Source organism: Ruditapes philippinarum, unplaced genomic scaffold (genome assembly GCF_026571515.1).
Source record: "Ruditapes philippinarum isolate M1 unplaced genomic scaffold, ASM2657151v2 ctg3448_1_1_1_1, whole genome shotgun sequence".
NCBI lineage: Eukaryota > Metazoa > Mollusca > Bivalvia > Venerida > Veneridae > Ruditapes > Ruditapes philippinarum.
This window is the reverse complement of record NW_026867225.1, coordinates 4533-29598: the sequence shown is the minus strand read 5'-3', so window position 1 is coordinate 29598 and position 25066 is coordinate 4533. Positions and strand designations below refer to the sequence as shown.

General features: G+C 33.7%; 1 protein-coding gene across 1 annotated transcript in view; it reads right to left on the bottom strand.

Moving 5' to 3' along the window:
• The window catches only part of LOC132735344 (hamartin-like), a gene marked incomplete at its 5' end in the record, with an annotated part of 31091 nt that extends 7889 nt beyond the window's left edge, over positions 1-23202 (bottom strand). Inside the window, 12 exon segments of the mRNA XM_060722283.1 lie at positions 1492-2130; positions 2755-2892; positions 3660-4083; positions 4438-4520; positions 9997-10158; positions 11313-11485; positions 17264-17337; positions 18004-18161; positions 18761-18905; positions 20761-20913; positions 22075-22178; positions 23188-23202. Of these exon segments, the coding sequence (XP_060578266.1) occupies positions 1492-2130; positions 2755-2892; positions 3660-4083; positions 4438-4520; positions 9997-10158; positions 11313-11485; positions 17264-17337; positions 18004-18161; positions 18761-18905; positions 20761-20913; positions 22075-22178; positions 23188-23202 (2268 nt within the window).
• Between the last annotated feature and the right edge of the window lie 1864 nt (positions 23203-25066).

Sequence of the window (25066 nt, the reverse complement as noted above, 5' to 3'; positions counted from 1 at the left end):
AGTTATATTGAATTCCAACCATTAGTCTTCAAGTTATGGTCCGGACAAAAGAAAGCAATGGAAAAGTAACAAAGGGCAATAACTCTGTAATTACTTTAGACAGAGTTATGGTTATTGTGCACTGCACTTCCCCTTATTGTGTTTGACAATTGTATGAAGTTGTTTTGAATTCCAACCGGTAGTTTTCAAGTTATGCCCCGGACAAGGAAAAGTAACAAAGGGCAATAACTCTGTAATTAGTCAAGATAGAGTTATGGTTCTTGTGCACTGCACTTCCTCTCAATGTGCTTGACCATTGTATGTAGTTATATTGAATTCCAACCATTAGTCTTCAAGTTATGGTCCGGACAAGGAAAATGCAACGGACGTCTGGACCGACCGACCGACCGCCCGACCGACCAACCGACCACCGGGTGACTCCTATATACCCCCCCAAACTTCGTTTTTGGGGGTATAAAAAGATTTGGAAAGTTTCCTTTTTTGTGGTTGGGTTTTATGTTGCACCAACACAATATAGGTGATATGGGGACTTTCCAGCTTTATTGGTAGAGGAAGACCTCAGGTTCCCTTCCAAAATAATTTCAGGCACAAATGGGCACCTGAGTAGAAACACCGTTGTTTCATAAGCTAGCTGGATAGCTTCCTAACATGAAATAATCCATAGGTCCTTTGGAGATTCAAACCCACAGCAGTGAGGGGCAAGTGCTTTGAAGTCAACAACCTTAACCACTTGGCCACGGACAACCTAACATACAATGTAACACTACATCAAATCCCCCCAGGGCCTTGAAATTGACTTATATTAAGTTAAAAAGTAATTTCACTTTCTTGATATTTCGTCATTTACGATTCACATTTTTATTTGACCAACAGATTTAACCAAGATTATATTTATTGATCTATATGCTGTTCACTCAAAGATCGTTTCTGTAAAATAATATCAAAATTAAACATTTTGAAAGGTTTTCCTACGGCAACCAGAGTTCTGCATGAAATGGAATATTTTCAAACAACTTTGAGAGAAGATAACCCAAGGAGCATTCAATAAAGTTTAAATGATATAAACCCGTAGGTTTAGGAGGAGACATTGTTCAAAGAGAAGACTAGACGGACATCTGTACAGACAGGTTGATGACGAGAGATCACAATAGCTCTCTTTAAGCACTTGTGCTTAGGTGAGCTAAAAAGACAAATGTTTTATTCCCAGAAGAGCTGGTTGTAATCTTCGCAGATTTTTATTTTCTAGATCTAGCAGGGAAATTTCAAAAGCTTAAAGTTTTATTAAATGTGAAAAGACATTTATTCAAACAGTTGAAAAATATTGCTATGTGAGATTTTCCAATATAAATGCTTTATTTTTCAAGAATTAAACAGCCTGAACGATGACCTGATTAATTCATTACTAATCCAGACAACATTGTTTACATATCTACCTACTGATATCATCAGAGGAGAATGATAAAATAAAATTTGCATTGTATTTATATTTACCAATCTGTGATCCGTCCATCTGACCTTGACATTTCGCACAAGTAGTTGCAGACGGCATGTTCAGTATCTGTTTCAGGATTCGTAACAAGTCGTCTGTTTCTCTATTAGTCTCAACATCATCTGATTTACCAGAGTACACGGGACATTTCGGAACCGGTATAACTGCAGGAGACGGCACAGAGGCGACGGCGACTGGTTCCTGTTTTTTGTTGACAGTGACCATACTTCCTGTGCTAGATATTGAAATGTCACAAATGTTGTCCGTTGGCTGCACTGGTGCCACCGGTATTGGCTCCTTCACAGCTTCTGACTGAATCTCCTCGAAGTTGGATTTAAATTCTATCTCCTCATGAGACGTATTCTGACATGTCACTGAAACTGACCTTGAAATTAACTCTTCATCTTCTTCCATTGTTGTTTCTATTTTTGGAAACTGCGGACATGACCTTGACCTTTTGCAGCTGAAACCTTTCACCGGCTCAGGTTCAATGCTGTTGGTAGCAGTGAGGCTATTAAAACGGATTCTGTTTACGTTTTTCATGAATTTCTTCACAGACTCCGATGTCAGCATTGCCGAATGACCTATACCATGTGACCTAGAACTAGAGGTCAACTCGGACACTTCATCATCACTGTCCTCTGAAATTCAATTAAACTTGTTGAATTCAATGCCCATGTATCTATGTATCTTTTTTTAGGATTTGTTTTACACTTATTAAATAAATTAAGAAGAGATTTATATACATCTCAATAACAACAGCATTGTTAAGTACAAAGTATTTCTTGTTTGTGGTCTGTTTTTAACAAACTGATTACAGCACCCTTTTGTAAATCAGTATAAAGCCAAGCCAACAGGAAACAGGGAAAGATGATTTTGGCAAACCTAGGGTGTTACAAACTTTAAGCAACACCAGGGGTCAAAACAACCTCACCTGCTTGAGCAAGATGCATTGACTCCAATAAGTCAAATCCATTTCTTACGATCAAGCAGGGTTAAACGGTTGCTGCAACTCTAATGCCTCAAACAGTAAAGGCAACCCCTCAGTCACAAAGGGACCAACCATCATCAATAATAATATTGGTCATATGCTGTGGTTCAGACCAGAATATCTGTCACGAAGGGACCTGCCCATTGGGTGGTTACATGGCCTGCCATGCAAAAAATCATCATCCTGATATCCCTAAATTTGATAATGGACAGTTCCAAAACTTGAACCTGGACAAGTCTATTTAAGAAAATCAGGTGGATAAGGGTTAACTTACCGTCATGACTAGGTTGACTTTCTAATTCTTCTATCACCTGCGAGATTGTATCCACTGACACTCTATCTGCCTTTGTTACTGAACTTACTGATGGAGTTCTCACTTTCTCAATTACCTCCCCTGTATCTTGACTACTCTCTAAAACAGAAATCAATAAAATTATAAAATCACTCTGGAAACAGTAAATATATAACTACATGTATCTATATCAATCTCAAACTTTTTGATGGCTTATTATAAACCCAAATTTTTCAAGGAGTTGGCTGTTTATTATATAAATCACATATTTATCTTCTTTTCATCATGCAAAGTTGAAAGCAACAATACTTGGCACCTAAGAGTACAAAATTGAGCCGTGTCACGACAAAACAAACATAATGCGCTTGCGACCAGCATGGATCCAGACCAGCCTGCGCGTCCGCGCAGTCTGATCAGGATCCATGCTGTTTGCTATAAGTTTCTCTATTTGTAATAGAGTTTCTAAGCGAACAGCATGGATCCTGATCAGACTGCGACTACGCGCAGGCTGGTCTGGATCCATGCTGGTCGCAAACGCATTATGTTGGTTTTGTCGTGAGGCGGCTAAAATAAAGTCATGTCTTATGGACTATTAACCCTTTGCCTGCTGATGGCAACAGGTACTACCTGTCAGTCCAAGATAGGCAGCATATCCCTATCATCTGATCATGGTCGGCACTGTTCACAATTCTGTCAGTACATATTTGAAACTTTCACTGAAACTACTGAATGGTTGTGTCCAAGTAGAAAGATGGACCATTCCTACTAGGATATTGTGTGGATATAAGTGTGGTACAGGCTAAACAGTATTTTTGTTAAGAGTAACAATAGTCTGCTGAATTTGAAGTCTAGATCTACCTAAATTTTAAATAATAAATAGACAATACCTCTCAGACTGTCTTCAAACATTGTTGCAGACCCACTTCTTCTAGGCGTGTTCTGACCACTAGCACTCATTTGACCTTCAGAAATTTTCCTAGGTGGTCTTATTTCAAAGGGTTCTGGCTTGACAACATTTTTTGAAAACTCATGTGATGGGTTCAATCTGGTCACATGACCCATTGTTTTTTCGTCTGATTGGTCGTGATCAAACTGCAGTTCCCTGGCTGCATTCATTACTGGGAGTGTCTTCACTCCAAGAGGAGGCGTGTTTGTAAACTCCGCCTTCAGTGGGGAAGGTGGCACGCTCTGCATGTTACTTGAAGGGGTCAACAAGGGGACAGACTGATTGACAGGAAACTCTGAGCTAAGTCGCTTGGGGTCAACCAGCTTGACGTGAGGAGCTCCTCTGCTACTAGTTCTACTGGCATGCTGAAATAAAATATTGAACTTGATTAATAATACCCTTTAACCCTAAATCCTAAATATGCTTCGTGTCTATGATTTTTCTACATAAAAATTACAAAAGATTCTTATTTTTAATTTAAAATGAAGAAGCCCCATAAGGATAAGCAATTTCTATGGATGACAAACTCATGTTGTCTCTTTATCTTGTTTTTTGACTGAAAATAAATCAGCTGTAATAAATTATTTTAACCTATTAGGTGGTGACGTGTGGTTTCTCTTTGTCCTCCACTACCTCCAGGTTATTTGAAAATAAATCAGATGAAAAATTCTGAATTGAAAATAATACTGTAAAAGGTGTAAAAGGGAAGATATAATTACCCTATCATGTTCTTCACTAATGGGTGGCGTCTCTCTAGGTGTGTTCATGGGGGTTCCGGCATTCAAAATCACTGCTGGGCTTACTGTTTATTAAATAAATATTAATCATTTTACCTGCTGCTTTAAAAACACAAGAGGGCCATGATGGCCCTGAGGTCGCTCACCTGTATATAGGCCCCCGGAGCGGGGCCAGTTTAAACCCCAGGGGTGAGTAACCCGAAGCTTTCGTTAAAATCACGCTAACGAAGGCGTTAGCGATCGCGTAACGAACACGTTATTTATTTTTACGATTGTTTTTGTTGCATAACCAGAAAGCATCGTTACCATATCGCTAATCAGTCGCTAGTAAAATTCATTAACGGAATCGTTGTGTAATCGTTAAGGGTATACACAGCATTTTGGCATCACCTGTTATTAGCTTTTCCTGCATAGATTACATTGCACGTACAAATAATTGTTTATAAATTGTTAATAAATTGTTTAAAAATGTTTATACAAATGTACAACCATATATCTGTGAACGCACAACTGCTTCAAAGAAACAGTTGACACTCTTTATAAATCTTTTTGTTTGTTTGTATGTATGTATGTATATAGTATAGAATAGAACAGAACAGAACATTTTTTAATTTGATATGTACATAATACATCATCATACTAAGTGTGATAATACATTGATAGAAATGCATAAACAATACAGTTTCAATTCTTATTTTCAATGAATTAAAATAAATTTTGAAGACAATGTCACGTTACATTTTAATGACGTCATTTGTAGTACGAGCACGGGTAATTATACTTGAACGTTATTTCAAATAAAAAAAAAATGATATTATAACGTTGATGATAAACTGTTTTAAACGTAATTAAATATACATGTTTATATCACAGATATATCATCAGAAAATATCTGCAATATACATAAAAATGTTTAATGGAATTTGTATGTTCTTTAATACAGATGTATAGATTAATTAATTTTTTATCAATACAATACAATACAATAAAGTTTAACATTATACAACGTTCTAGCAAAATATATAGACAGGAAACAACTGAACATTTTGGATTTGCAACAAAATACAAAAGGAGGGACTAGATATATAAGTTCATTGCCTCATATCTAAGATACAGAATATTTAATTCGGTCTTGACAGGTTATATGTGTGTGATGAAAAAGAGGAGTACATTATTTAAGAGTAAATGTTAAAGTGCAAAGTAAATAAAAAACAATAACACTTGGATACTTTTCGAGATAAATATACAATGATAGAAAAAAGTAAAATAATCTCTTACCTGCTAAATAAATAATATAAATATAAATTATGATTTGATATTTCTTTGTGATGAAATGTACATAAATAAAGATTTATACACAATTTAAGAGAAATTGTTAATTATATTTCCTTTTAAAGGCGAAGTATCAATTTTTCAATAAATGTGAAATATTTTTTTTTAAGAATAAGGTAATAAAATAGTTTAAAACTTTATGATTATTGGCCAATGGCAATAATATCTTCGCTAATATCTTAATTGATGCTTTCGAAGAACTCTTTCAAAAATATTGACGCTAAATAGTAACGTAATTTTTTTTTTATTTTAATGAATGAACTGCTTTTCTCTGTAAAACGTTCTTTACATAACCTTTGTTACACACTGGTAAAAATTTGAAAATTACATTGGGAAACAAAGCAAGTTTCGATTAATTATCTTTACTTTTCATGAAAATAGAGGTAAACCAATAATTTGAACCATATGATACATATATAATGGTTTTATTAATATACTCAGATGAATTTCATTATAACCAAAAACGTCAAAATTTATCCATAAACTGTGTTACGCTCTTTCATTGTACATTAATGTGTTTATGCTGAATTCCTTAATTTCACTTTGTACATAGAACTAGTATAAGGTATAAGTATTAAAAACTTGAAACTTTAATGTAATATTATATATATTTGATTCCATACATGAAAGAATGTTATGCGTAGTTAAACATGCAATACAAAAAGTGTTAGCTTGTTTAGAGAAATAAGGAAATATGAGGAAATGACACAGATAAGAAAAAATACTATCACATAAGATAGCTAAGGCGTGCATTAATGAAATAAATCAACCTTCTTAGAAGCATTCAAATATTTGAGAGTCCAAAGTATGTCAGTTATCTAAATACTCTAGCAGCATGGCGGCCATTGTCTGCGGAATGAAAAAACATGTATAAAGATATTTGGAATTATTCTAAAAATCATTTACGAAAGAAATGCTCACTCAAGTTCAATGAGTACCGTATGTGCCATTTATTATTATTGTTAAACTTAGCGTTAAAGGTAAATTGTAATGGATATTTACAGAAATTTTGTTCGGATCTGTGAGTTATTTATTGTTGATGTGAACTAAATTATAAAATTAAAAGGAATTATGACAAAATGAAAACTTATTTTGATCTTCATGCGTTTTCTCACTACATACCATTGGATGGGCATAAGGGCATAATGTCACTTTAACGTATTATTTTGAAAATGAATGCAGTAATAATAATAATAATAATTATAATGATGATTATAATAATAATAATAATAATAAATAAATAAATAAATGAATTAATAAAAAAATAATAATAACTTTACACATTAAGACATAAACAGATTGTAACACCATGCATATCAAAAACTTACTATCTATTATCAGGAAAATAGAAAGAAAATACGCTATAAGAAATAAAATATACTCATAAAAAGCTTCTTGAAAGAGCTTCACACGTTGTTTTTCCTTTAACAAAGGTATAACGTGTACTCCGAGGTATTCGTTATTTAACGACAGTTTCGTTACAATTTTTGGTATAACAAACGTTTTGGGTTAGAGGGTAAATTACTAACTAGAGCTTAACCAAGGCTTAACGATGAGCGTAACTCTAACGAATGCTTCTGGTTACTCACCCCAGGGCCTTTATTTGAACAAACTTGGAAGACACCCATTAGAAGATGTTTCATGATGTTAAGTAAGTTTTTACTACACACATATAATGAAAAATAATGACCTCCGCCGCCCCCCCCCCCCCCCCTTGGCAGGGCCAATTTTAACCCAAGGGCTTTTATTTGAACAAACTTGGTAAACACCAACAAAAAGATGTTTCCTGCTTAAAATCTAACCCTTAGCTCATTGGGTTTTTTAAAAGAAGATTTTTTAAGTTTTTACAATACACATATAGTTAAAAACAATGACACTTCTGGGGTGGGGCCAGTTTTAACCCCAGGGCTTTTATTTGAACAAACTTTGAAGACACTTACTAGAAGAAGTTTCATGCTTAATATCTAAACTAGCTATTTGGGTTTTTCAAAGAAGATTTTTAAGTTTTTGCCATACACATATAAGGAAAATCAATGACCCCCGGGGCGGGGCCAATTTTGACCCCAGGGCTATTATTTGAACAAACTTTGTAAACACCCATTTTAACATGTTTCATGCTAAATATCTTAGCTCTAGACTAGCTCTTTGGGTTCTTTAAAAGAAGATTTTTTAAGTTTTTACTATATGCATATAGGGAAAATCAATGACCCCCTGGGGCCGGGCCAATTTTGACCCCTGGGCTTTTATTTGAACAAACTTGGTAGACACTCACTAGAAGATGTTTCATGCCAAATATCTAAGCTCTAGCTCTTTGGGTTTTTAAAAGAAGATATTTAAAGTTTTTTTCTTTCGGTTGCCATGGCAACCAAAGTTCTGCATGGAATTAAATTCTTTGAACAATTTTTAAAGGTGACCACCAAAGGAACATTCCTGTGAAGTTTGGATGAAATTGGTTTAGTGGTTTATGAGGAGATGTCATTTAAAGTAAAAGTTTACGGACGGACGGACGCCGGACGAAAAGCGATCACAAAAGCTCACCCTGTCACTTTGTGACAGGTGAGCTAATAAAAATATAGCAATTAATGTCAAACACAATCAATATTTTTACCTCTTTAGATAGTACCTTTCAATATATGAGCCGCGTCATGACAAAACCAACATAATGGCTTTGCGACCAGCATGGATCCAGACCAGCCTGCGCATCCGCGCAGTCTGATCAGGATCCATGCTGTTCGCTATCAGTTTCTCTAATTGTAATAGAGTTGGTAAGCGAACAGCATGGATCCTGATCAGACTGCGCGGATGCGCAGGCTGGTCTGGTTCCATGCTGGTCGCAAAGCCATTATGTTGGTTTTGTCATGGCACGGCTCATATATATAAATATATATATATAATAGCGTCATAACCTTGAAGTCCTCTTTAACAGGTAGATAATTTTCTTCAATTATCATAATAGTTTTGCATAATAACAAATTGGAAAAGGCATCACTTCATTTTTTTTACATGCCATTTTTTATCTGTATTGTTTAAAATTTTACATTTTGGATATACATATACAGTTGACTTACGGTTACTCGAATTTCAAGGGACTTAATATATTACTTTGTGACAAACGAAGTAATGTGGATCTGCTGCCATTATGTTTACATTCATACATGTATATACATGTGCCTGATCGAATGTGCTATGTAGTAGGACTGTTATTGTTGATAATGGTAATGCTGCAGTATTTAACTGTAGAAGTGATGGTTAATCACTTAAAACCACAAATTATAAATGAACAGAAAGATATTTTTTAAAATTAAATACATGTGTATTATTAGAGAAACATAAACACAAACATTTGTAGCAATGACATAAATGCAAATCAAGTTGGTCAGTATTCATTAGTAATAATATTAAGCACATGTTTGCAATAAGCACTCATGAAAAGTCATTACTAAAGAAATACAGTAACATATTTATTTAAACAACAATATGTCTAATACCTTGGAGAATATGAATTAATCATGGATCAAAAACGAAAGTAGACACCAGGCAGTGAAAAAAATTTCTTTACAGCAAAAATATTGAAAATTAAAATATGTATTTAATTTCATCATACACTGTATTTCACTGAAAGTGAGATATTTTGCATGACACATTTTAGTAAACCAAACCCAGTATATTTTTTTTCTTCAAAGAAATGGATTTGAACACTTACATTATAGATATGGACAAAACAAGGAAACTTACATACACTATCACACATGTAGAAACATTTGCCTAAAATCTGGCTTAAAGCTACATGCCTCTAGATGAGTCAAAATATTTCAATAAAATCAAACTTGAGAAAAATGTACTAAGATATAAGAAAAAGTAAAAAGTTTCAAGATTCAAGTTATATTTTACATAGTTTGTGCGATTAATGACTGATTTTTCAGTATTTACAACTATATATCTACTGCGTTACTTACGCAGTAAAGGCTTTTTATCCATATTTTGACCACATTTTGGTAACGTGGTTTGTAAGTGCCAATGATAATGTGTAAATTGCTTCCTTTTGGTTACTTCACAATATAACACATTCAAATACATTTTCAAAATTTTCATGAAATTTTGCATGAATCTGGAGGTGTGCTGCTTTAAAGTAAAATTTTCACCATGGTAACATAGTTCCTATAGTAACTAATACCACTAAGTTTTTAATAAGACTGTTTAATGATTTACCATGGGATGTGGTGGTACCCCCTAGCGAGGTTTCTAGACTGCTCAATGCCGGGGTAGCTGGAGGGGTTGACAGTCCGATCACCTCTGACGGGCTCCAGAATGTGTCTTGACCAGCCTGGTTTGTGTCTTGCTGTCCGGTTGTTGCCATGGAAACTGATGGTACTGTAATAGGCAAAATTAAGTTTAAGTATGTTATGAATATTAAATTTTGTTTTAAGTTTTGTAATTATCAATTAGTTATTTTCTCTCAGTTGGTATTTTCACAAATATTTACTAGGCAAAGATGATTACAAATGTTTTCTTCTCTGTTTAAACAAGATAGATCAAAATACCAACAAAACTAGTTTCAAACAAACAGTAGGTTAACTACTTTTAAGTTAAGCACTGAAAAGAAGTTGAGAATTGCAATTTTTTTACTAAGTCAAAAGCAATAACTCTACAAATACAGAATAAATCAATAAACAAACCCCCAGGTGCATATATAACTTCACATGCTAACCAACATTCCTGTAAAGTTTTATGACTCCGGGTCACTCCAGTACTAGGCCCGACACATGTGAAAAATTGCAAATTTATACTAAGTCAAGGGCTATAGCAAAACTGAATTACATGTAATCCACAGGCAAAACCCCCTGTGCACAACTTCACATGCTGATCAATATTCCTGTAAAGTTTGTCGGTCCTAGCTCAAGAGGACACAACATTTTGAAATGGTTTTTACTAAGTCAAGGGCATTTACTTTACAAATTCTGAATAAAAATAAATTCAATACCCAAGGTACTTAACTACTCATGCTGACCAAGATTTCTGTAAAGTTTCATGTATCTAGATCAAATATTTTTCAGGTTACGTGTGACACAAGCTGAAAATTGCAAATTTTTAATAAGTCAGGGGCAATAACTCTACAAATACTGAATTCATCCACAAGCAAACCCCCAAATGCACAACTATATACATGCTTACCAACATTTTTGTAAAGTTTAATTAAATTTCCTTTTTGGGCTACGCACGACAGAAGTTGAGAATAGTAAATTTTACTATTCAAGGGCAATAACTCTGAAAAAAATTAACAATTAAAACTGAATTAATCCACAGTGCACAACTATCCATGCTGATCAACATTCCTGTAAAGTTTATGGACTCTAGCTCAAGCACTTTTAGAGCAACACGTGAACACAATAGAAGAACGCACGCACATATGCACCCTAAGAATTTGTAACATTTAAGGAGTGGTACAAATCAAATATTTAAGGGTAGGTACAAATTATACATTTAAGGGGCCATACATGTCATACAATGATTCAGGGGACACATACATTTAAGGGGTTGTAAAATGAGTCCCTGTCTCTCCTGATTGGTTGCAGGCCTGTCACTCAGATATCTTGAAGCTATGATTGGACACTGTAGCTCCTCCCATGTTCCTTCCACTGGATCTAAAGACATCTTGTTACATTCTACAACCACATCACTTGTCTCCATCTGCCGCCATCTTTAAATGAATACAGGTACATGTACATGATAAGATTCACTCGGGTCACTGTATCAATAAAAATATCTTTAACACAAATTGACATCACTTAAATCAAGTAAAATCATGGATCAAGTTACTTGAATGAGGCAATTTAAGCTTCAAGAGAGCTATTTTATATGACAGGAGTTACCGAAACATTACACAAGAGCCATCGTTAAAACTGGTCCAAACTCGAATTTATCAAACACTTCAAATTATCAATATTATAGTAAAGAATACTCAAACAAAGTCATAATTATTTTGGCTACAAATAAAATTCAAACTTCATATTTGACCATGATGGTAAAGGTTATTTAAAGGTCAAGATCACATTTAAATTAATCATCATGTCGGTTATGTCTTATGTGTTTTTTTTGTCCAGGAATGAATCAAATCCAACTGGAAATGTGTCCATAGGACACAGGTGCCCCCACCGCGCCACTGTTCTGTCAATCTTATGACTCTAGGTCAAATATTTTTTGAATACTAAAAATCTTTTACTAAGTAAAGGGCAAGAACTTTACAAATACTGAATAAATCCACAAGCAAACCCCAAGTTGAAAATTGCAAATTTATACTACAGTCAAGGGCAATAACTCTAACAAAACTGAAAAAAAATCACATGCAAAGTCCCAGGTTCATAGCTTCACAGTGATGTGAATCATTATTCCTGTAATTTAGTGATGATGATCATTATTCCTGTAAAGTTGGTCGATTCTAACTCAAGCACTCAAGGAACAAATAACAACATAATGAAACAGTTTTTACTAAGTCAAGGGAAATAACTACAAATACTGGATAAATCCACAAGCGAAACCCTCGGTGCAAAACTAAAAATGCTGAGCAACCTTCCCATAAGGTTTAATGACATGCGACACAAGTTGAAAATTGCAAACATTTTCTAAGTCAAGGGCAATAACTCTAAAAATACTAAATAAATCCAGACGAAAATACCCAGGTGCACAACTACACATACTGATCAACATTCCTGTAAAGTTTCATGACTCTAGGTCAAATACTTGAGTTACATGCGACACAAGTTGAAAATTGCAAAATTTTACTAAGTCAAGGGCAATAACTCTAAAAATACTAAATAAATCCAGACGAAAATACCCAGGTGCACAACTTCACATGCTGATCAACATTCCTGACTCTAGGTCAAATACTTTTTGAGTTACATGCAACACAAAAGAGAATGGACGGATGGACAAGGGTAAATCTAAATGCCCGCCACTAAAGTGGGGGCACAAAAATAAATAACAAAGTAATGACAATTTTAGCATGACAGTCAAGGTCAACTAAAGATCATAGTAATATAAGAATTATTCAACATGCCAGTTTTGTCATATGTGTTCTTTTGTCCAAGTAATGTTTGCAATCAGTTTTGTAACAACTGCTAATAAAAATTTCCTTATCATTAAGATTTTCTTACCAATACATTCAAAACAGCATCAAAACAACATCACCGATGAAAAACAATGATTAAAAATGAACCGATCAATGACCTGGTTTCTAACAGTTTGGGAATGGTATTTAATTGACTATATTCTTGTTATAAAAGAATATCAATAATGGTCAAAACAACATAGCAGATGGAAATCAATATCTAATATTAAACTGAGCAATGACAGTTAGACAATGAATGGTTACATAGATTTCTGTGTTATAACAAAATTTCTCCACAACAATTAATACAACATTTTGGATGAACCAGGAATGTGTCCACAGGACACAGATGCACATACTTCCCACTGTTTGCTAGGTCTACAGACGGACAGACAGCTTGACTGTAAGACAGACAGATAACAGCAAATCTAAGTTAGCTCCACCACCCAAAGTGGGGGCATAAAAAATGACCTGAGAAATGACATAATTTTATACAGTATGGCAAGACTGTTTATAAATTATAAATCATATTGGTTTTAAAGAACTTTCACCATAATGAAAACAAAACTTTGGATGAAAAACAATACCTTTATATAATGACTATCTGATGTACTATCTGATAATGTCTCCTATCCAAAATTTTTACAGCAACTGCTTAACTGTCTTTCATTCTCCAACACTTTACCCTAAACCTTCTGTATGGATCTGCACTACTTTAAATTTGAAACATTCTAACATTCTATTCAAAGTTTAAGGGATTTCAATATTAAAAAGACAACAATTAAGCTACCTGGCTACACATAGGTGGCAAAGGTTAATCACATTCAGTTACTGCAGTTCAAAGATTGAAATGTAACACTGAAGTAATAGTTAGAAGCTAATAAGAAACAACAGCACTGGAAAGTGGGGGGGGGGGGCAATATAGGCTCAAATGAAAATTTGTTTGAGTGATCAAAAATAATCTTTCAATTAGGAAACAGGTCTATTTAAGAAAATTATCTGTAAAATAATTTATATTACTTATCAATATGACACTATATGATGCCAGGGTAGAGGCATTTTTTACACTGGGTTCATGAATCATAAAAACTTTTGTAGAGATCTATTAGCAATGCTAAATGCCAAATATACATGTATAAGCTCTGGACATAAAGATTAAGATGTGTTGTCCTTTACGTAAATCTAAATGAATGCAAGTGACAACAAGGACAGGGCCAATTTTGACCACTTGGTCATGATAACTACAGTGCATGTTGAGAAAACCGGACCGCTTGCAAACGGAGCGTTTTGTCCGGTTTTCTCAGCGGTGTCCCCTTCAGGATCCTACATATCAGGCAATGACTATGCCTTACAATAAAAATGCAAAAAAAGACATAATAAACAAATCAGACAATCAGTTCTTACGTTACCGCTCAGGTAGCTTTTAAGACACAACCAATTGACATGTACATAAAGTTATTTACACCAGTGCACTGTACTGTATTGTCAGGATAATTATATATTTGACTTCATGGCATTGCATAGTCCCCTATCAACCGTCAGATATTGGGTTTTTACAGATTCTCGTATTGTCAATGTTAAATGCAATAGTTTAACGAAGGGAAAATTTGTGACTAAATTGTCCGGTATTTAGAGAGTTCCGATTTTCCCAGCATCCAGTTTTCTCAACTTTCACTGTATAATGTTTGTAGAAGGCTACAAGCAATATGCCAAACATCTAAGCTCTAGGCTTTGTTGTTACAGGAGTAGAAACAAGATTGCATTCATGAAAAAAATGCTATAGTATTAAACCAACATTACTGAGGTATGAAAAACAGACTTGTCAGAAATTTTCTAAATTTGAAGTATTGTGACTATTGTCCATGAACGAAACTGAGGCAACCACTAAATCAACTTAGTTTATGATTTCAATTTCTACAATCATACTATGTACTATGACTAATTTTCAATCTCTTTTGTAATAAACAGTTTATATAACTTTAGCAATGACATTCAAAACAACATTATTCAAGTTCATGAAAATTGATTCCAACAATTAGTCACTGCTTGCTTACAGTTTAAATTTCCTGTTTACTTAAATTTACTTATTAAGAAATGTCATGACTTCCTGTTATTTGTTTCAGAGGAGGTAAAAACAAAAATTCATAAAGGGGCTATTTTTGTAAAAGTGTTGTGAGTGCAGTGATTATTTTTTCAATTTTAAAAACAACCTATGGCTTTCTAAAGGGGAAAATAAAGCACAATAAATCAGAAAAGGGGGAAATCTGAAGTTAAAATTTCAATAACTAAGAATGTAATTTACCCACACATTTATAAAATTTTCAATTTCAGTTCAATTTAACATGCATGGTACAAAGAAAAGTCTATCTATCAGGACTTCTAGCTGATATAAGTAAGCTGCTCTCAAGTCATGGTTCTGGTGAAGAACTGTCCAGGGCATTTCAGGGGAAAATATATCTATTTTGGACTAGGGGAAGACTGTAAAATACAGGAATAAAAATCACTGGAGTGAAATATAAAGTTTGATCTTATATATATAACAGAACAAGAGTTACTGGTCTTATACTTAGACCTACAATTACACTCCTGAGGAAAGTGTGAAGTTTTAAGTTTATACAGTAGAACCCCACTAATGAGGCCACTTGTGGTCTAAATTGTCTTCGAAGGGCGGTCTTAATTTCAGATTTCTCTAGAAGTAAGGTTGGGTGTCAATGGAAACCATGGTACATTATGTAAAAATATGATAAAATTATATGTAATTTATTTTTATTTATATGTGGAATAATTTAAAGCATTCAGGAAACAAATTTATAATTGAACATTTACCTAAATCTCCAAAAGTTTTGATAAAATATGAGGTTACAACTAAGTATTACAAAACACCAATTGAACATTTACCTAAAGCTCCAGAAGTTGATTAAATATGAGGTTACAACCAAGTATTACCAAAGACAAATTGAACATTTACCTAAATCTCCAGTGGTTGATAAAATATGAAATTACAACCAGGTATTACCAAACATCAATTGAACATTTACCTTAATCTCCAGTAGTTGATAAAATATGAGGTTACAACCAAGTATTACCAAACACCAGATGAACATTTACCTAATCTCCAGTAGTTGATAAAATATGAGGTTACAACCAAGTATTACCAAACACCAAATGAACATTTACCTAAATCTCCAGTAGTTGATAAAATATGAGGTTACAACCAAGAATTACCAAACACCAGATGAAAATTTACCTAAATCTCCAGTAGTTGATAAAATATGAGGTTACAACCAAGTATTACCAAACACCAATTGAACATTTATCTAAATCTCCAGTGGTTGATAAAATATGAGGTTACAACCGAGTATTACCAAACATAAATTTAATTATTGAACATTTACCTAAATCTCCAGTGGTTGATAAAATATGAGGTTACAACCAAGTATTACCAAGGCAAATTGAACATTTACCTAAATCTCAAGAAGTTGATAAAAATTTGAGGTTACAACCAAGTATTACCAAACACCAATTGAACATTTACCTAAATCTCCAGCTGTTGATAAAATATGAGGTTACAACCAAGTATTACCAAACACCAGATGAACATTTACCTTTAATCTCCAGTAGTTGATAAAATGTGAGTTTACAACCAAGTATTACCAAACACCAAATGAACATTTACCTAAATCACCAGTAGTTGATAAAATATGAGGTTACAACCAAGTATTACCAAACACCAATTGAACATTTACCTAAATCTCCAGTAGTTGATAAAATATGAGGTTACAACCAAGTATTACCAAACACCAGATGAACATTTACCTAAATCTCCAGTAGTTGATAAAATGTGAGTTTACAACCAAGTATTACCAAACACCAGATGAACATTTACCTAAATCTCCAGTAGTTGATAAAATATGAGGTTACAACCAAGTATTACCAAACACCAAATGAACATTTACCTAAATCTCCAGTAGTTGATAAAATATGAGGTTACAACCAAGTATTACCAAACACCAGATGAACATTTACCTAAATCTCCAGTAGTTGATAAAATGTGAGTTTACAACCAAGTATTACCAAACACCAGGTGAACATTTACCTAAATCTTCAGAAGTTGATCAAATTTGAGGTTACAACCAAGTATTACCAGGTGATAAGGACTACCCTATCATTCTTTAAACCTATAGGAGCTAAAAAAAATAAGTTATTAGCACCAGTATAGGACCAGGCCAACCTACACAACCATGCTGTCTGACCAGGCTCAATACAGTTAGTTGCTTAATTTAAGTAATTTGATATTAAAATCCTTTTACCTTTAAAAAGACCATCCAAATTCTCAGCAGAGCAAAATTAGAAAAAAGAAAAAAACATTACCTTTGTGTGGAGGTCTCCTGTTCCCTGTTTCCAGTTATCAATGATGGATGTAACCTGACTCTTTCCAACATACTCTGTAACAAACAATATCCAGGGTTTTATACTAACATGCAATGCCAAAATTCAAGCCCTTTCTTTATAGCGGTATGCATCCAAATTCATGCTGATTTATCATGAAAATTTTGAAAAATGCATCAAAAAGTAAATGAAAATTAAAATGAACAAATAATTAATTTAAACATTTCAAATGGCACTTCCAATCCACAATTACAAAGTAAATGTTAAAATATGTAAACATGACCCTACTTCCTTAGCCAACCAGTAGAAATAAGGTAATGAATTCCATGTTGATAAAAACTGCAAAATCAGTCATTCATTGCCTATAACATGTAAATTATTACTTGAATTGTAAATATTTTACAATACTTTGTCATAAAATCTTTTTTTTCAAGGTTGACTAGAAATATTTCGGCTTATCATTTTTAAGGACTTTTCGTTGCACTTGTTACCTTGCACTTGTTACCAATGATAAAAATAACTAAAAACAATAATAGTGATACAACATTGAAGACTTTATTTTGACTGCTATATCACTTTCAGTAAGATGTTTTTTTAAAGTCCTGCCATCTTTTAAAAGTCCTATGAAGCCTGATAATGCTAATTTTTTGCAATGAATCTGTTCTCCCATGAATTTGGTCTTATAAGTTATTGTTAAAGACATAAACAAAAGTGAACAATACCTTTATCACCTCCTCAAAGACTGGAATGTTTTCCTTTTTTGCATAATACTGTCTGAGATATGCCAGAAATGTGTACGGGAACATACCATACAGACGATGGAACAGGGCATACACCGAAATCTGCAGGTGTAGGTAAAATATGTCTGGCGTGTTCCCAGCTGAAATATTTAAGGATATGGAATATATTTTTCATGCAATGTAACTTCCGAATTCCGGCACTTCCAAAATCCAGAAATTTCTGAAATCCGGAAATTTCTGAAATTCGGAAACTTCTGAAATCCTAACATTTCCAGAGTCCCAAAATTTCTCCATCTGCTTTCTATGTCATTAATATCTCTGAATTCTGGAACTTTTAAATTGTGAATGATTTCAAGTAAAAGGCGGGTTATATAAATTCAAGTTTACTTCCAAAGTCCGGAAATTGAAACAGGCGAGAAGGAATATTGAACTTTTGATTGTAAAACCTTCAAAATGTCAGTTCCTTTCAAAAAGCAGAAACTATTTGCGCCGCATCATGACAAAACCAACAAAGCGCGTTTGTGACTAGCATGGATCCAGATCAGCCTGTGCATCCGTGCAGTCTGATCAGGATCCATGCTGTTCGCTATCAGTTTCTCAACCGAATAGGGTTTGTTAGGGAACAGCATGGATCCTGGGACAGGAGCAGGGACATACCTGCTTATATCAATTTCAGTAGCTTTACATTTGCGAAATTTTATGACTCAAATATTGTTCAAATGCTTCAAGATATACTTACGTGGTCTTTTCACACTAAATGAAGCCAACTTATTGAATATTTCAAAAAGGTCTGGTAGATAAGGACCAACTATTGTAGGAATTGAAGGCAGCAGCACGGTTACTATGGTTACGCCGGTAGTTAGAACTGGGATGCTTGTCTCAGTCTGTAAGATTAGTTTGAAATATATGAACAGCTACAATGATGGAAACAATGGAATAAAAGCTGGCAAAGGGTCCAACAGCATGCTTGAAAACTGTGTCTGACAGTAGGAATGTTATAAGTTCACAATGGGAAATAACTCAGTAAATATAAAAAAAAAATCTATGCAAGATTTGTATTCCTTGGAGAAAAGTAAACAGATTAAAGATTCAAGTGATAATTTATATCTTATATTAATGACTGTTTTTTTTTTTTGCAGTATTTATCACCATATTTCTACTGCGTTAATAACGCAGTAAGGGCTATTTTTCCATATTTTGACCTCTATTTGGTAATTTCAAATGATTATTACTGCCAATAGCATTGTTTAGTTTACTTTCTTTGTTCATTTCACAATATTTTACTTTCAAATACATTTTCAAAATTTATATGAAAATTAGAATGAATCTGCGTGCTGCTTTAATAATTCTGATAAAATATCAAACATACATTGCATATATGATGGATCAAAACCGTATTGTCAAATAATATCATTTCTATTTTAGAATCTTTTTAGAGGGATATACAGTCGACTCTCGTTATCTCGAAGTCATCGGGACCGTCCAAAAAAATATCGAGATAACGAAATGTCGAGATAAACATATAAGGGTTTGAATACGGCAGAAACTGATTTTTACAAAACACATGTGCATACTTTATGTCAAATAAACTATGATACTATGATATCCCCATGTCTTGTTTTCATAGGCCTTGTCAATATTAAACAAAGTAACATTAGCGGATGTTTACCAGGGGAAATACGGGTGTCTGTGATAAAAACACATAGTGAGGTTTACTCAGTAATACACCAATATAGTGAAAACATTGTTTTCAGGGTGGTTAGTCCGGATATCCTCCCGGGTTAGTTATCGGGTCTTTCTCGAGATTGTTCGACCGCTGATTGATTTGGTGGTGATGTGAAACAATATTGCAATGATAGCATTTCTATACTTTCACTATTTCATTTACATTTAAAGTTTCACTTTTTCATTTAAATTTACAGTCATAATGAATTGATACAGTGTTCGAATATTTATAAAGAACGTAAAATTCACTCATTTTGGACATAAGTCAATCGCTAAATAGATTAACTTTTATAAAAACAGCTAAACTTGTTACAAACATAATCATCATTATGACACGCGCTATTGAGCAATTCTCGTCTAGTTTGTGTTTTTCACACGTCTGAATGGAACAGACGAAAGAAAACTATTTGTCGAGATAAACAAAGAATAATAGTGTGAAAATAACTGTTGGGGCTGAAATTTTACATCGAGCTACTGAAAATATCGAAATAAAAATATCGAGATAAACAAATATTTCCAAATAGATAAAGAGGGAAGAAAATTGGGACTTTCAAAATTTCATCGAGATAACGAAATATCGAGAAAAGCGATGTCGAGATAACGATAGTTGACTGTATAGAGAATGCCACATTTATGTCCGACATTATAAAATGTATCAGGCAAGGTTTACAATTATTAGTCCTCATCGCGTACAGCTCACTCCACTTTTCTCAGTGCTGGATAGTAAAGAAAACAAAATAGAAAAGGGGCATAATTCTGAAAACATGCTTAGCAGACTGACCTGCCCTTGATAGTCAACAAATATTTCAAGTTTAAAGCGAATATATTTGACAGTTTTTGAGAAAAATGCAAATGGTGTATTCTAATTAATAAAAGAAATAATCAAGCAAAAATGACTCATGTTTAAGAGGTCCCTACTGAGCTAAGCCATTTCAGTCAAATACATGTTCAGATCTAGATACTCTTTCAATAACCATTTTTTGTACTATATTACAAATTTGTTATTTAACTGACCTTGAGACACTTTAGGATGACCTTCAGTACTGACATTTTTACAATCTTGTTGATCCACAATGGTTGCTTACATACAATGTGGAGGAGAAGTTGAAGAGCATTTAGTTGGTGTTCTTGAGATTTTATTCCATCATGCAGCTTCTCCAACAGATTCTGAAAAAAAAAATCTCATACAATTAAAGAGTTTTCGTAGACCTTGTAATAATTGTACTTTTGGATATTAATGACTATTTCATTATTAATTTTCATGATCAAAAGTGTTATGAATTTTTGTCAGAGTATTCGAAATAATAAATTTATGAACAAGAACCCTTGCTTGCCTTATCTGAAGCATATATACATGCATCTTCTTGCTGCCATTATTGACATAAGTCTAGAGTGACATTAAAACTGTAAACATTCAATGTAAGTGCCTGAATATATTGCAACATTGTTTTAAAACAAAATGATAGCATGTTAAAATAGTTTATGGATAATTATGACTCTTATAAATAATAGCACATGATGCACATGACAAAATGGATTAATGAAACGATGGGTTACTGAAACGATGGGTTACTGAAATGCTGGATTACTGAAATGCTTGGTTACTGTAATACCGGGTTACTGAAATGCTTGGTTACTGAAATGCTGGATTACTGAAATTCTGGGTTACTGAAATGCTAGGTTACTGAAATGCTGGGTTACTGAAATGATGGGTTACTGAATTGCTGGGTTACTGAAATGATGGGTTACTGAAATGCTGGGTTACTGAAATGATGGGTTACTGAAATGCTAGGTTACTGAAATGATGGGTTACTGAAATGCTAGGTTACTTAAATGCTGGGTTACTGAAATGCTAGGTAACTGAATTGCTGGGTTACTGAAAAGCTTGGTAACTGAAATGCTAGGTTACTGAAATGCTAGGTTACTGAAATGCTGGGTTACTGAAATGCTAGGTTACTGAAATGATGGGTTACTGAAATGCTAGGTAACTGAAATGTTGGATTTCTGAAATGCTAGGTTACTGAAATGCTGGGTTACTGAAATGCTGGGTTACTGAAATGTTTGGTTACTGAAATGCTTGGTTACTGAAATGCTAGGTAAATGAATTGCTGGATTTCTGAAATACTAGGTTACTGAAATGCTAGGTTACTGAAATGCTGGGTTACAGAAATGATAGGTTACTGAAATGGGCAAATGAAATGAAGGGTTACTGAAATTGTTGAGTAATTAGAATTTAACGCTTGGTATAAAGTAAATACAAAATGAAAGCCGAAACCAGTATGACCTACTCTTATGACGATGATGGTCAATACTTATTTTTTTACGTACCTTATCATGGGGGTCTTGAACACCACACAAAATATCAACAACACTGTATGACTGTGTCATGTAATAATAATCAACAAGACTGTGAACAAGCCAGGCCTCTTTAGCTGGAAACAAGATAATTGAGCCGCGTCACGACAAAACCAACATAGTGCGTTTGCAACCAGCATGGATCTAGACCAGCCTGCCCATCCGCGCAGTCTGATCAGGATCCATGCTGTTCGCTTACAAACCCTATTATATGTAGAGAAACTGATAGCTAACAGCATGGATCCTGATCAGACTGCGCAGATGAGCAGGCTGGTCTGGATCCATGGTGGTCGCAAACACATTATGTTGGTTTTGTCGTGACGTGGCTCATATAATTATAATTACCATGAAAATTTAGAAATACATGTTTCTTTCTGTAATTTTTCTCCCTTTAAAGCGCCTTTACAGGACAGCTTTAACATTTTACATTTTTTCTTTTTAAATCATGCAATTTTCCACTAAAATTCATTTCACATTAATTTTTCTTTGCCTTTTGGAAAAATACACTGTCATTTTTGCCACAAATTTATGGGTAGCCCCTTCTTCTATCTGTGAAAGAAAAACCTGCTGTCAATAGTTAAATACATGTACTGCTTTTCACCCTTTGAATACTATTTTGAGAAACACTTTTATGCATTAAATTCAGCAATAGCTAACATTGCTTGATTTATGTTTTAGTGTGAATTTTATGAAATTTATGAGAAATTTATTATGTAAGTTTTTCATAAAATAACATTTGTCTAAGAATCAATTCTAAGGAACTAGGCAAAAAGGTTGGTAGAATTACACACCCCTGTTTCACACGACCTCATAGATAAAACATTTTGAAGCACATAATTTATGATATAAATTTTACCCACTAGTTCATGTTTCACCCTTAGCTAGCTGATACCAAAAGTGATTTTCCTTTGCCAGTACTAAGTATAGAGCCAGGCCAACCTGAACTTTGGTGCAGTCTCACCAAGCTCTATACTGTTGGCAGTTAAAATTTTGTATTTTGACACAAAAATCCAATTCAAAGCTAGGCATATCCGTTATACAAACTTGTGGCAGGTTAAGAGTTAGCACTGAAACAAACTGACTTACTTGATGCGAGGTTTTTCATTGTATATAGAGTTTTGATGCCCATCACAAACTTGTATCTCCTGGGATTCAAGCAAAGGACACATCTGGCGACAGAACTCACTGCTCTTAACATCTATTTGTGTTACATTGCTCGTCATAGTTTAAATTCTATGGGTCCACTCTAGGTGGTTCTGTAACATCATCTGCAAATGAAATTCATAAGAGATTCAGGCCAATGGACAAGTTTTAAAGGGACTCCACAGAGATTTTTTTTTTATTATTAAAGGGACTCCACTGAGGTATTTTATTAAAGGGACTCCACTGAGGTTTTTTATTATAACAGATTTGAGTATCATTTGATGGAGGTCTGGAACAATAACTTAGGTGCAAAAAATTACCATCAATCACAAAAATTTTTCTTCAAGAGCATTCATTTTATGTGTGCAAAATGATCAAAAAATGAAAAGCCTATAAATGTTCAAATTAGGCTAAGAATTGCATAAAGATTTTCAATTTAATTCTGACACTATTTCTTCATTATCTTTCCATATTTTTTCTGTTGAAGTGTTCAAAATTATATATGCTAGAATTTCAAATTTTATGTTTTAATGCTTTTGAATGGGTTTCGACTAATGAACACCGGATATGACTCATATCCTCAGATACGACTGAAAATAACGGATATGACTTGTTATTTTCAAACTTCAGTTTTTTTTCATGTTTTTTCTAGCTTTGATAATTTATAATAATAAAGTACATGCAAAAAGATCATAAAATTTGACACATGAATAATAAAGTTTTAAATTATATTAGTTTTGTGTTCTATTAAAGTCATATGAATCCGTGACAGGCAGGAGATTCCGAATATATTTTTAAGGAAAATTTTATGTTCAAGGAGAGATGATTCTGATTATGACTTCTAGAGTTATGAACATGGTCATATTGATGTAGTTGTACTGTTGTTGACAAGGAAGACCAACAAGACGAAATGTTTGTATGTGTGCCAGATGATATTGGACTAAAATATGATGCAGCCTGTCCTTATCTCCAGTTGCTTGTCCGTATATCATGTGGATGTGAATCATTAAAATCTATCAAATACAAATATTTTTTTCTAATTCTAAAACTTAATTTTGATGTCAGAAAATCTTGGATTTCTTTTCTTAATTACCAGTAATGAAAACCACACTTAATAAATATAATTTATTGTGTTAATATAATTATTACAGTAATTGAACCCTTTGGAAATGAGCATAGATGTTCGGCGCGTTGATTGGTCACTACCCCGGGCCAACCCCCCACCTCCCCCTCACCCACTCTACAACCCTCCTACCTCTCAAAACCATGTAAACTGTAGTATTTCTCACTTTAAACATGTTTTTATATTTGGTACATGCTTTTAATTCAATTACCTTCATCTCCCACAAAAAATAAAAAAATTATATAATATAAATATATATTATATCATTTTTTTATTTTTTGTGGGAATATATATTATATCATTTTTTTATTTGTTGTGGGAGATGAAGGTAATTGAAATTTATATTATATCATTTTTTTATTTTTTGTGAGAGATGAAGGTAATTGAATAAAAAGCATGTACCAAATATTAAAACATGTTTAAAATGAAAAATACTACAGTTTACATGGTTTTGAGAGGTAGGAGGGTTGTAGATTGGGTGAGGGGGCGGGGGGGTTGGCCCGGGGTAGTGACCAATCAACGCGCCGAACACCTATGGAAATGAGCTGTTGGCTGTTAATCATGGGTAAACATAGTGTAACATATCCCTACTGAATTAATACCTTTTTAAATATCATTAGTACCTTATTTAATAGGCTGATGAAAATCCCTGAAGAGTCTTATGACATAAAAATCATATCTCTAGAAAAATAATACAGA